This window comes from Nycticebus coucang, chromosome 12, assembly GCF_027406575.1.
Source record: "Nycticebus coucang isolate mNycCou1 chromosome 12, mNycCou1.pri, whole genome shotgun sequence".
Taxonomy (NCBI): domain Eukaryota; kingdom Metazoa; phylum Chordata; class Mammalia; order Primates; family Lorisidae; genus Nycticebus; species Nycticebus coucang.
Window position 1 is genome coordinate 21,910,600 of NC_069791.1, and position 14,152 is coordinate 21,924,751.

Here is a 14,152-nt window from a genome sequence, read left to right on the forward strand (position 1 = left end):
TCTAACTCAGCCTTTCACTTGGGAAATGCATGTTCACACAAGCAGAAATGGAAAAATATTTTTAATAATGCCTGCTATTATTAGCTGACAAATTTATCAGGGAGACTTCTGCGTAATTACTGGTTTAAAAAAATAAACGGCCTACCTAAAACAGTTAGTTTGTAAGGGTAGGAATACACAAGTCAGCTAATCTTACCACTCTCAGCAGCTCTCTGGGTCTCTAAAAGTGCCCAACAGAGAAGAAAAAAGCTGACGGTCAGAAATTAACTCAATTTAAAACACAGGGAGAGGGGGGACTGACGGAGACCGTCTACAGTAGATTAATTCTATTTTTAAAAATGGGCGATAGGCCTTTTCTTTACATCAAATTGTGTGAATTCCGGGAAGAGTAAACGAAGATGCTGTGCGCAGCTTTTTAACTCTGAAAAACGCCCGTTCAGTGAAAGAGTCACTTCCGTTTCGGAGCATCCCCTCGCTGAGCCAGCGAATGGCGGCGTCGGCGGGGTCGCTGGAGGGCAGACATCCGAGCGCAGAGCTCCCCGCCGGCTCGGCGGCAGGTTTCCCCGGAGGAGCGGGCGAGACGGCGGCGAGCGGGAGCCGTGCCCCGGGCGGAGAGCTGGGCGGGGGCCGAGGGCCGGACCTGCCGCGTGCGGGCTCGCGGGGCGGAGCGGCGGCGGGGACGGCCGGGGACGCCGCGGGCTCGCGGGGCGGGGCGGGGCGGCGGCGGGTCGCGGGCGGATGACGCGCGGGCAGGCGGAGGAGCTGCCACTTCCTGGAGCCGCCGGCCGGGGCCGCTCGCAGCACTCAGCGCCGGAGCCGGGAGCCCGCGGCCGCCGCCATGTCCCACCAGACCGGCATCCAAGGTAACGGCGCCCGGAGGGGCCCCGGGCGGGGCGGGCGCGGCCGCAGTCGGGCCGGGAGCGCAGGGAGTCGGTCCCGAGGGCTTTGCGGGCCCCGGCGTCCCGCGCTCGCCCGGCGCTCCGGGTCCGCGCCTCCCTCGCTGGGCCCGGCCGCCGCCACGTTGCAGAACGACTCGAAGTTCCGAGGAGCGAAGGGGACTGGCGTCCGAGGCGGCGGGTGAAGGGGGCGTGCCCTCCACTGCCCCCACGTTAGGCCAACTTCTCCCTTTTTCTATCTAGTGGGAAAGAGCTGGAACGGTGGCGGCGACTGGGCTTCCCTTTGCTGTAGAGAGCCGGGCTACTTTTCCTTTTCTCTGTCCAAAGGAGCCTTGAGGATCCTGATTATTATAAAAGGACACATGCCAGAATCTTCCCACACCAGTAGGGGTGCTTCCCAAACTTACACGTTATCTCCCCACACAGGAATAAGAATTATGTTCTGAGAAATCCAGAGTGCGGGGTGTCTTTGGGTCTTTTTCCTAGGTACTCCCCAGGGGATCTGAAAAGTCTGATCTGTGTGGTTGAATTTAGTCATCCCGTGCAGACAGTGGAATGGGCAGTTATATCTGCCCTCCATTATTTCCTGGTTTGGAAATGGACACTCTGGAAGCGCTCACCTCGTCAGAAGCAAATAATATATCCCGGGGTTACTCGTAATCACTTAACGAATTTCTACATAAACTCAACCTCTTCCTATCAATAGACAACGAATTTTTTCCCCAAATGAACACTTAATTGTGTGTTCTGTTCTTAAGGGACAGTTAAGCTTAACCTCTCACGTCCCCCTGCACCTGCACACAAACAAAATAATCTCAAATCTAAAAGTACTGTTTTATTTGCCCGCATTAATTTTGACATTTAAGTATGTAATTATTGGCTTTCATGCTTGAGCCTTATGGCAAGCACTACTTATTAGTGTTACCTTCTGTTAATAGACAACACAATGAAATTGAAGCTTCAATAGGGAAGACAAGGGTTATTAAATCTGTATTTCCTCAATGAGTTTACTTTAGCTTTTTGAGAAATGCAAGTTAGAAAAATATAACCAGAAGTATAAGATTGAATGCGTTTTACTGTCTTTTTCCTTAATCAGGATGGGATTACCTGATATTTGATGTTGTTTTTAAACAAAAAATACAGAAAATGACTTGATAAAGGAGACGTCTTTATCGTAAGCTTGAAACAGAGACCTAGAAGAGAATGAAAACAAGTTTTCAACATTTTTCTAACAAACAATAAAGATATTTTTCCAAATTTTATTTGCCCACTAATGGGTTTAATTAACTTTGTTGTGTTCACTCTAGTGTTATTTTGCAACAAAATTATCTAGCTGGAACAGATTAGAATGAATGCCAACATACTTTTAAAATACATTAATGTTTATATTTCTTAATTGTATATAGTATCCATTATCTTATGCCTTTAAACTTTCTAATATTGATAAGAAGAGGGTAAATACTTAAGTGTTTTTCTTTGTATTGTAATTATTTTTTTTCCATATAGGTAGCAAAAGAAAGTATTAAGTATAAAAAAAGGGTTTGCTTTTCTTTATCTTTTCCACAGCAAGTGAAGATGTTAAAGATATCTTTGCCAGAGCCAGAAATGGAAAGTACAGACTTCTGAAAATATCTATTGAAAATGGTTAGTTAAACATTTTAAAATTTTGTTTGTCTCTAGTGTATTGAGTGTTATATTTTCAAACTAAGTAATGTTAGTGATTTGTACTTTTTATTGATGTGCAGCGAGTTCACAGCTTGCCTTAAGCAAGGTAACTTGGATTCCTCACATTTTGTGCCGGTCTCTAAGGGTCTCTGTTTCCCTTCTGAATTCTCTAGCTCTCTGGGAAACAAGGATGTTTTTTGAAGTGATGGTTTCCTTTTTTACTTCTTGTGTCTCAATTTCTGCACCACAGTCTCTTTAATGTCAGTGCTTCCATTTCTAGAATGGAAATCAGTTAACAGGTGATTATCAAAAAAAAAAAAAAAAGTTTCTTGTGAATTATTCAGTAAAGTTTGTTGTAAAGTAGAAACAAAGGATTTCACCTCCACCTGATTGCAGCCTGATTGCAACCTGTGCTATAGAAATGATTATTACCCTTCCTTGTTGTTTGAGGGAAATTCTGAGACTATAACAAATTATAAATTGATCTTTGGAACTAATTTTATAAATAGGAAACCTGGGTGAGAGAATCCTTTAAATTGGGCAGATTTAAATTTGAATACTATAAGAACTACTTGATCACAAATGAATGCATTAAAATAATTCAGTTGGCTTAATTCCTTAAAAACCTTGAAATATTTTTGTATTTGGGAAACAGCCTGTTCTTTCATAAACTGGAAGTAAATCTGTTTTCCATTTTCTGCTTATATATTAAAAATGCCAGAATAGTTTGTAAAATGTACATTTTCTCTCTGTATATTACAGATTACCAGGAATAAATATATACTGTAAATCAGCATAGTTTTAAAATGATGATTTAAATTTAAGTGCCATCACTTCTTAAGTGAGTAGTTAAGTAACTGAAATGGAATGGTTAATCTAACTAGCATCTCTACAGAAAGAAAATGCCACTTTTTCTTAAATTATTTTCTAGTGTGATGTTGTATTTTGAGAAAATTTTTTAACAGAAAATTCCAAAGAATAAAATAATAAATTAAATACCTATATTGCCCCTTAAATTAGTAACTGCTTTTTATCACACTTGGCTTCAAGCCCTTTCTAAAATGTAATATTGTTTTGACATAAGAGCATCTCTTCTAAACAATTTTTATTTGTGACCTTTTCCCCTCAAAAAAGGAGGAGTTTTTGTCCCTTTTTTATATGTATCTTTAAATTGAATACAATGCTGTTTTGGTTTTTAAGTTCCCATAAAGTATATGATACTGCCTTATTCTGCATTTTTCATTTTTCTAATGGAAGTGTAAATGTTATTTTTATAATTAGTTTTGATAGAGTGCTCATTAATTCTTTTTAAATGTGAATAGAATGTTATCATACAACTATGCCACTTATTTTTGTCCATTCTTTAATTGATGAACATTGATTTTATTTCCAGTTTTCACTGTTACTGTATAGCTGCAGTGAACGCCTTTGTACATATGTGCCAGAGATTCTTTATGCAGAGAACATTCAGAATTGTACTACATTCTACCAAATAGTGCTTCAAAGTGACAGAACGAATTTGTGCTTCCAGGCAGATTTGTAAATCTCTAGCATTATGGCTGAACAGGAGTTAAACCTACTTTAATTCAGTATTTCTTATGCTATAATCCAGTGTTAATTTCAGAAATTATTCTTTTGAGTGGTAGTATAGTTATTTAAATATATTTTATTAATAATTTACAGCGTAGACATTTTAGAAAATAGAGATATATTCACCCACAGTTGACTATTCAACTCAACTATTCTAATCATTTTGTATATTTTTTGTGCTGTGTATACATAAAAAATTTGAGCCATGCTATTCAGAAAATCTTCCTGTTTTACTTTATATCTTCCTGTAATATTTTATATCATAATTAATTTCTGTGCCACTTTTTTCCTTTTAACTTTTTGATGTGAATAATAGTAATTGGGAAATGACTATAGATTATTTTTCTTGTCTTCATCAAACTACAACCTGGTCTTTCAAATTGTTTACCTATCTTTTAAAAAATTGTTCTTTATAGAGCAACTTGTGATTGGATCGTGTAGTCAGCCTTCAGGTTCCTGGGATAAGGATTATGATTCCTTTGTTTTACCGCTGTTGGAGGACAAACAGCCATGCTATATATTATTCAGGTTAGATTCTCAGAATGCCCAGGGTTATGAATGGATATTCATTGCGTGGTCTCCAGATCATTCTCATGTAAGTAATTTTTTGGTAGTTTAATAAATGCTAGAAAGAATTATTTATTTTTTTAATTAATTTTTGAGGCAGGTCTCACTCAGTTGCCATAGAGTTGAGTGCTATGGTATGATAGCTCACAGCAACTTCAAACACTTGGGATCAGGCAGTCCTCTTGCTTCAGCCTCTCAAGTAGCTGGAACTACAGGTGCCTACCACAATGTCCAGCTAGTTTTTTTGTTTGTTTGTTTTTTCCTATTTTTTTGTAGAGATGGGGTCTGGTTCTAGCTCAGGCTGGTCTTGAACTCCTGAGCTCAAGCAATCTACTTGCTTCAGCCTCCCAGAGTGCTAGGATTATAGGCGTGAGCCACCGTGAAATATATAGGGTGAATTAAGTTTAAGAAGCAACTGTCATTTCCCATAGAAGGGAATGATCATAGGGAAATAATCTTCAACTTAATAATATGGAATCATAAAGCACTTATATTCATGAGTTTTGCCCTTGAAATCAAAATAATTATTGAAGTAAAATTTTAAAATCGCCAGGTGCTGTGGCTCACACCTGTAATCCTAGCACTTTGCGAGACTGAGACAGGTGGATTGCTTGCACTTTAGGAGTTCAAGATCAGCCTGAGCAAGAGCGAGACCCTGTCTCTACTGAAAATAGAAAAACTAGCTAGATGTTAGGGGTGCATGTATCCCAGCTACTGCACAGGCTGAGGCAAGAGGATCACTCAAGCCCAAGACTTGAGGTTGCTATGAGCTATGATGATGCCAAAGCATTCTACCCAGTGTGACAGAATGAGATGCTGTCTCAAATAAATAAATGAATAAAATTTTAAAATCTGTAGCAATTACAAATGACTCCCTGGGTCTCTGAAGAATGAAGCTAACTGCTTGGCCCTAAGAGTAATAATTTTAATAATTCTGAGAACTAATTGAACATTATATTAAATTTTGTTTATTTTCTCCATATATTATTTAATCACTACCAATCAAAGGGTAGGCATGCAAACAAGTTAAGTATTTCTCTTTGGAAAATTGGTAGTGGACAGACTAAATAGATAAAAGACAGAACTGATACATGAATATGATCAATATATTAAAGATCCTCATAGTTCTTATTAAAAATTCATAATTTTTAAAGTTATCTACATATCATTCTGAAAAGATCCATCCTCTTTAATTCCACACATCCTGTGTGACTACAGGATTTGACCATGCAGAATTATGAAATTATTTCTGTTAGTTGGCAGTTATCTTTAGTTGCATCCGATAGATACTAGTAAACTTTTTAATAGTAGTACGTATTCTACTTCATGTCATTCTTGTGTCCTTCATAGAACGGTAAGCCGTGAATATTTGATTCTTACAGTAATAACTAACCTAGCTTTGAGTAAAATGTCACTATCAAGGTTACTTCATTTAAATTTTTCTTTCCTATTTTAATAATTCTTGAGCTTATTTTATGCTTTGAATAATTTTTAAAAATGCATGTTTTTGACTTTTTTAATGTCATGTATATTTTAAATTGAAATCTATATTAATTAGATATTTGTGTTAATGATTGTTATTTGTACACAAAAGCAGTCATTAGGCTTTAGCTTTTATCAATTATATTGCAGTTTTAATGTGCTTGAAGATTTTAATACATTCAGAATTCTTTGTTTTGTAATAATATGTTTTCATCTGTAAACTTCTATGTAAACTTTCATGACTGAATAGGTTCGTCAAAAAATGTTGTATGCAGCCACAAGAGCAACTCTGAAAAAGGAGTTTGGAGGGGGCCACATTAAAGATGAAGTATTTGGAACAGTAAAGGTATAAAACTTATATTTTTATGTGAATTTTATATGCTTCAATTAAAATGATTAAAGAAGAACTCCTAGGTAATGGGTAATTGATATGAATTCAGGTGTATAAATATGTAAACATAAGAATAAGAGAGAAAATATTGTTATATTTCATACAAATACAAGTTAATGCTAATAGATATGTAACTGAATTTATTCATTTGTGTCTATTTATTTGACATTGAAAATAAGAGGCATTAAGACATATCTATTCCTTAAAAATATTTATATGGTAGATACATGGATTTTTATTTATATGTATATATATATATATATACACACACACACACGCATAAATTAAGAAAATTTAAATACATTTTTCAGCAAGGTTTTTTTTGAGACATAGTCTCACTGTGTTGCTGTGGGTAGAGTGCTGTGGCGTCACAGCTCACAGCAACCTCAAACTCCTGGGCTTAAGCGATTCTCTTGCCTCAGCCTCCTAAGTAGCTGGGACTACAGGTGCCCGCCACAACGTCTGGCTATTTTTTGGTTGGAGTTGTTTTTTTTTTTGGCCGGGGCTGGGTTCGAACCCGCCACCTCTGGCATATGGGACTGGCGCCCTCCTCCTTGAGCCACAGGTGCTACCCGGAGTTATCATTGTTTTAGCAGGTCCGGGCCAGGCTCGAACCCACCTGCTTCGGTGTGTGTGGCTGGTGCCCTGCTCACTGAGCTATGAGTGTGGAGCCAAGGTTGTTTTTTTTAAATTTCTTTGTTTAGAGCTCGTCTGATTCACAGAGTAATATAATCTAGTGTATAGAGCAAAAGATGAGAATAGGTTGCTTGTTCACCATTAATTATGAGATGGGCTAGTCTCTCAATTCTATGAGTCTTAGTCTTACACACCACAAAACTCGGATAAGTAGACCTTTATGGAATATTTTTTCTTTTAATATAAAAACTATAATAATTTTCTTTGAGTTTCTATAGGCAAATTATATAAATAATTATAAAATAGAACCAGAAGCTGAATACGCTGATTATTGAATAATTATAAGGCAGTTTTCCCTAGCAGGTTTGTTATAATTGTCCCATAGGCTTGACTCTTGACCAGCGTCATTATTTTGGAGCATTACCAACACCAAACTCAGACTAATTATAAAACTTCAGGAAATTAAGGATATTCAAGGATATTTCTCTTAAAAAGTTTCAAAACCTTTACAATAGAGTATTAAAGAAAAGTGAAAAGAAATAGTAAAATTCTTTATGCTATTAAGATTTGAAATCTTTTCTGTTAATGACTTTGTTTTTTGTAAAGTAACTTCTCTCTAGTTTTATTTCTAGCAAATAATTGAATAGTCTATTTCTGTACTTACAGGAAGATGTATCATTACATGGATATAAAAAATATTTGCTGTTACAGTCTTCCCCTGCCCCGTTGACTGCAGCCGAAGAAGAATTACGACAGATTAAAATTAATGAGGTAAATTACAACTTTGAAACCCTCACAATATTTTCAGCATTTGAAAATATATTTTTAATTAATAGATGTGGAGGTAACTAGAAGACATGGAAGTTAGGTAGCTTAGGTTTATTCTTTGCAGAGATAAGACTGTGTGCTAAATGTGTTTTTAGAAAAAAAGTTAAAAATGAACTTTAAACTTACCAGTTTGATAAATAGTTTTCTACTGTAATATGTGTATACATGTCAGAATAGTAAATCTAACTATTGGAAAAACAATTGTTAACTTTGTGCTTTGAATACTCTAAAATGGAAAAAGTGTATTACCCTTTTAGTGCACAGAGTATTATAATTAAGGTTGCCAGAAGCATGTTATTTTTCTGTTTTGCTATGTTACTCAAGAGAATATTGCTGACTAAATAGAATAAAATATAAACGCCATAGGATGTTTAAGATTTCGAGGTCTACAAATTACCTTCTGTGAATACTGCTTACATGGATCTATATATGAAAGAATGAAAGATAGTTATCTGAGTACTTGCTGAGTATATTAGAGTCAATAAATTTTAGCCATATTATACTTTATCATTTTAATGTGTTTACTGCAGCCATTCTGATTATATACTGGAATCACTATTGTATTTCTACTGGGATTTTATAGAAAAGATAACCAGCTGAAACCACTTCATTAGCATGAGTAACAGGCTAATAGGAATCAGTCTGGAAAATGGTTGAATATCATTTAATATTAAATAGGTAGCAAGGATCTATCATTATGTTATTTTAACGTGAAGTTATTTGAGTAGGGCTTTTTATATGATTTTTTTACAAGTTTGATAGTTTGTTTTATTCCTTGCAATCAGAACCCAGAGGATCGTATTGGGGTATGCATTTGCATATGTTCTATGATGTTTTCATTATCCAATATCATTTATGCTGTAGAATCTCCATTCATTTTTTTTAAAAGTAAAATTTCTATTGGACTTTCTGTTGCAACACTGCAAATGAGACCCTATGCTAGCTGTCATTTCTCAAGTATAAAAATCTTAAAACATGTGCATTGAAAGCTTTCTTGAAATATCCTTCTCCCCTTCCAATACTTGCATACCCGTGTTCTTAGTAAAGAAAGCTCTAAGTCTGGAACTTCTGCTGTAGTATAACTTGTGGAGCTGTGTTGTGTCTTTGTATACTGTTTGTACTACTCCCAATTCAATGCATGGTGTTTGTGTTGCATTTTATGTTCAACAGAACAAAGTAAAGTTCTATACATATTGTATGTATATTACTGTTTATTAATTCTATCAAGTAAAATTTTGTCATTAAAGGTATAATCTGATGACACTTTGAAGAGCGTATGTAGCTCACTGAAATTGTGCTGAACCAAACATAAAAGCAAACAAAACCCCCAAAGTCCCACTAACACTGCACACTCATTCAGATATTCACTGCCAACATTTTCATAAAGATGTGTCATGCACTCTGCATGTCGACCAAATGCTAGCAGGACCATAACAAGTGTGTTAAAAGAATTCACTTTTAAAGTTTATGATGTTTTATGTATTAATTTTAATTATAGATTGGGCAAGGGTTGGATAATGCTCACTATTTTATAGAGATTAGGTTTTCTTATTTTTGCCTTCTAACCTACTAAATGTTAAAACGTTACCAATAAATTAAATGTGTCATACTTAGGTACAAACTGATGTGAGTGTGGACACTAAGCATCAGACACTCCAAGGGGTAGCATTTCCTATTTCTCGAGATGCTTTTCAGGCTTTGGAAAAATTGAATAACAGACAGCTCAACTATGTGCAATTGGTAAGAGATATATAATGACGCTTATGAAATGGTTGTTCTTTGGGGTAGCTTACAGCTTGTATAAGGTTTATTTTTAATGGATTTTAAATGTTTTAATTTGCTTCCTGATTTTTTTTTTTAATTACAAAAGCAATGCATGTTCATTGTTAAAAAGTCAATCCATAAATGTGTTAAGGTTCCTTTCTTAGTTTTTTTATTATAAGTTTTTAACTTAATTTCTGTGTTTTTAGTGAATATATTTTGTTTCTTATTAATAGGAAATAGATATAAAAAATGAAGTTATAATTTTGGCCAACACAGCAAACACAGAACTAAAAGATTTGCCAAAGAGGATTCCCAAGGATTCAGCACGTTACCATTTTTTTCTGTATAAACATTCCCATGAAGGAGACTATTTAGAGTCCATAGGTATTGTATATGTTGTTCTTAACATCTTGTATTTAGTTAACATATTGATATTTCAGCCTTCTAGTCTTACTCCTTTGCCCAGAGGGCTTAGCTATAGTTTTGTGAAGTTTATATACTTGTTTTAACTGGTATGCTGCTAATTGTATTCGTTTATTATTTTAACTTACAGTTTTTATTTATTCAATGCCGGGATACACATGCAGTATCAGAGAACGGATGTTGTATTCTAGCTGCAAGAGCCCTCTTCTAGAAATCGTAGAAAGGCAACTACAAATGGATGTTATCAGAAAGGTAGACCTATTTGTTTTAACATCCTCTTTTTCTTTCATTTTCATGTAGCTCATGATGTATTGTGATGTATAAATGAAAATAATTATGTTTCTTTTCTCATCCTAAACCTTAGGGTCTCCCCTAAATGCCCAGGGATGACCTATCATGATCCCCATTTCTCTATAGGTCTGTGTTCTCTCATAAGCCACATCTGGCTATTTAAGTATAAATTTAAATAAAATTTAAACTTCAGTTCCTTAATTGCCCTAGCCACATTTCAAGTGCACATTAGCCATTTGTGGCTAGTGGCTATTGCCCTGGTGGTACAGAGTGTATAGAATGTTTCCATCAGTGTAGAAAGTCCTCTTGGAACTGCTGCAAAAGCTATATACTTGGGATTGCTTCCAGACTCCTTACTGTTAGGGAACTACAGTCTCCATTCATGACTTTGAATCCTGGGATAGTTGGGAATCTTTGGGATATTTGGGAATCTTTCCAATTCTTGGGGAAGGAGGGAACAGACATAAACATTTGAATTTTCAGAACTAATTACCAATTTTCTTAATGTTGCATTCTTAAAATACAGCTTCTTACAGATCTTTCACACTTTATAAGATCTTAAGAATTACGTTAGCATGGCTAGCACCTTCTACAGCAAGGATCAGCTGACTTTTTCTACAGACCCAATAGTAAATACTTTAGGCTTTGCCAGGCATATGGTCTTTGTCACATGTCCTTTTTGTTTGTTTTTAACAACCTTTAAGACTAAAATAATCGTAGGTTGGGTAAAATTTGGCATGCAGGCCATAGTTTGCTAATGTCTGTTCTAGAGTGATTTCAAGTGGCCCTAATGGAGGGGCCGTGAGTAGTGCTTCTAGAATCTGTAGTCTGTCAAAGCAGAACAACTGCAGAATGTAGTGGTGGCATCTCATTTTAAACATTATTTAAATTGGAACAGTAAGAGGGAACCAAATGGGAAGTGATTATAGCTGATTATATAGTCAAGCAACTCATTTCTCCCAAAAGGAGAAAGTGAAACTATTTACATCTGGTCTTTGTCTCTTGCTAGAACAGGTATTATGTGCTTTTTGTGAGCTTCATTCCTGAAGATTGGCTCGTTGCTTGTATTAGATTTTAAATGTTGTACTTTTTATATCAACTACCTATGTTATCTTTTACAGATTGAGATAGACAATGGGGATGAATTGACTGCAGACTTCCTTTATGAAGAAGTGCATCCTAAGCAACACGCACATAAGCAAAGTTTTGCAAAACCAAAAGGTCCTGCCGGAAAAAGAGGAATTCGGAGACTAATTAGGGGTCCAGCTGAAACTGAAGCCACTACTGATTAAAATCTACACATTAAACATTGCAATACTAGTTTTTTTAAAGTTCAGCTTTTAGTACAGAACTGAAATCATTCCATGTTGATATATAGTAGGGAAAAAATTGTACTTTTTGAAAAATAGCACTTTTCACTTCTGTGTGTTTTTAAAATTAATGTTATATAAGACTCATGATTTCTATTTTTGAGTTAAAGCTAGAAAAAGATTCAACATATTGTTTAATTTTGTCACACTGTTTTCATAGAACGCTGATTCCACACTTTCACATAATTCTTAAAATTTTATACAGTTTGACTAGTTCCAGGAAGTCTAATGGTCTCCAAGTAGGATATACTTCTTATTACATTTTAGTGAAATATCTGAATTCTTTTTTAAGAGAGACAGAAGGACCTTAAAATATTCACACTACTTAATATGTTAAGAACCAGGTTAGATTATTTTCTAAGTGAAAATTCAGTGTGCCTAGGAAAAGGTGGGAAGTTGTTTACTTCCAGGAGCTTTGCTAACTGTCAGATTGTAGGATCACATCTGCAGCTTTTAGAAACAGTGCTTTATTGCAGCAGTCTTTTCTATTTGACCTTTTTGATTTTTTTAGTGGCACTGAAATTTCAGGAGATCAGTTTTCTCTGAAACTTTAAGGATACCAGATATTTTCCTGTACTGCAGGATTTCTGATGACATTGAAAGAGTGAACAGCCTTAGTAAATTCTCTCTAATGCTTTAAAAATTTTGCATTTCTAAAGTAAGTCATTTCATTATAAATACAGTGGGGCCAAATGTTTATGTTCAGATTGAAATTTAAATTAATATAATTCAAAAGGAAACAAAACTAAGATAAAAAATATTGAAATAGTTCTAAACATCAAGATTGACATTTTTCTCCCCAAACATATATTTATAGGCAAATTGTGTTCTTTATCACCTCTGAGCAAATATTTACATTTAAGATGTTTTTAAGGTCCTACTATTCATCAGCCTAAAACTAGTAAACACCTTAAGAATCTTTTTTCAATTAATATCTTCTAAATACATTTACTGTTTTTTAAAGCTTTGCATTTTCAGTTACAACCTAGAGAGATTTTGAGCCTCATATTTCTTTAATACTTGAAATGGAGCTAGAACACTTCGTATTTAATCTGTTAAACCTGCTGCAAGAGCCATAACTTTGAGGCATTTTCTAAATGAACTGTGGGGATCCAGGACTTGTTATTTCTTGATCTAAACCCTGTGCTGCATAAAACAAATATCAGAAGTGCACATTTCATGATATAAAGCACTCATTTCTAAACCTTATTGTCTAAGGTAATATATGCACCTTTCAGAAATTCAGTGTGTGTTCAAATAAGTAAATCTGTTAGAATAACTATGGGTTGACAGATTTTTAAAAATAGAATTTAGAATATTTGTGTGGAGTTTTGTTTACAGATAATCAGACTATAATATTTAATCATGCAAAGTAATCGACAATAATGTTGCACTGTTTACTAAAGATACACTTTAAGTTCTTCCATGGGTGCACACATAGACACACACACACACAAATTACTGCATTATGAATCCTGGAGCTATGTGGCAGACCATAGCTGAAGCTGTTGTTTCAGTCAGGAAGAATGTTAACTGTCACGAAGATACAAAATAATTCAGTAGTGAATGTTTTTCTCTACCATCCATGTGCAATTATACCCCAAATTCCACAACACTACATGGACATTCCAGAATATAGATGTGATTATATAGTCTAATTATTAATAAACCAATGATTGCTGAAAATCAGTGATGCATTTGTTATAGAGTATAACTCATCGTTTACAGTATGTTTTAGGTGGCATTATAACTAGATGGTGAATAACCTATTCCCAATAAATTTATATAGTATTGAAGAAAATTACATGCCTTCTGTGGACATTTTATAAGTGCGTTTTATATCACAAATAAAATTTTTTCTCTTTGATTTGTCTACTAAGTTGATTTTCTATAATTTTTTTAATGTTTAATTTTGCATAATTCAGTACTCATGATAGGTTATTGTTTATTCATTTGTTAATTTGCCTAAGTCCAAAGAGGATTTTAAGTAACTTGAAACTTAGGCAAGAATAGTTGTGACTGCAGACCATTCGTTTTACATTAGAACCTTTCCACTGTTCCAGCAATAAGGAAAATGCTTGAGTTACTCGGTTCCTGTTGTGATGGAAGCATCCCAGTACAATGACGACCAATTTACTTGACACTAAACTGATAAAATATTGAATGTATTCCTGTGTGCAATTCAGTATTATAGATCCTTTTTTAAAATTAGGGAATGCATGTCTTAGGTAGCAGTTTTAGAGAAATAG

The 14,152-nt window shown here is 35.2% G+C and overlaps 1 protein-coding gene across 1 annotated transcript; it reads left to right on the forward strand.

Annotated features, from left to right (window-relative positions):
* The first annotated feature begins 733 nt into the window (after positions 1-733).
* On the forward strand, positions 734-13,768 carry TWF1 (twinfilin actin binding protein 1). Its single transcript, XM_053555557.1, has 9 exons — positions 734-863; positions 2,463-2,540; positions 4,568-4,746; positions 6,451-6,546; positions 7,894-7,998; positions 9,670-9,795; positions 10,053-10,203; positions 10,373-10,494; positions 11,655-13,768. The coding sequence occupies exons 1-9, from the start codon at positions 839-841 to the stop codon at positions 11,823-11,825; spliced, it is 1,053 nt and encodes a 350-aa protein (XP_053411532.1). The 5' UTR covers positions 734-838; the 3' UTR covers positions 11,826-13,768.
* Positions 13,769-14,152: the final 384 nt, after the last annotated feature.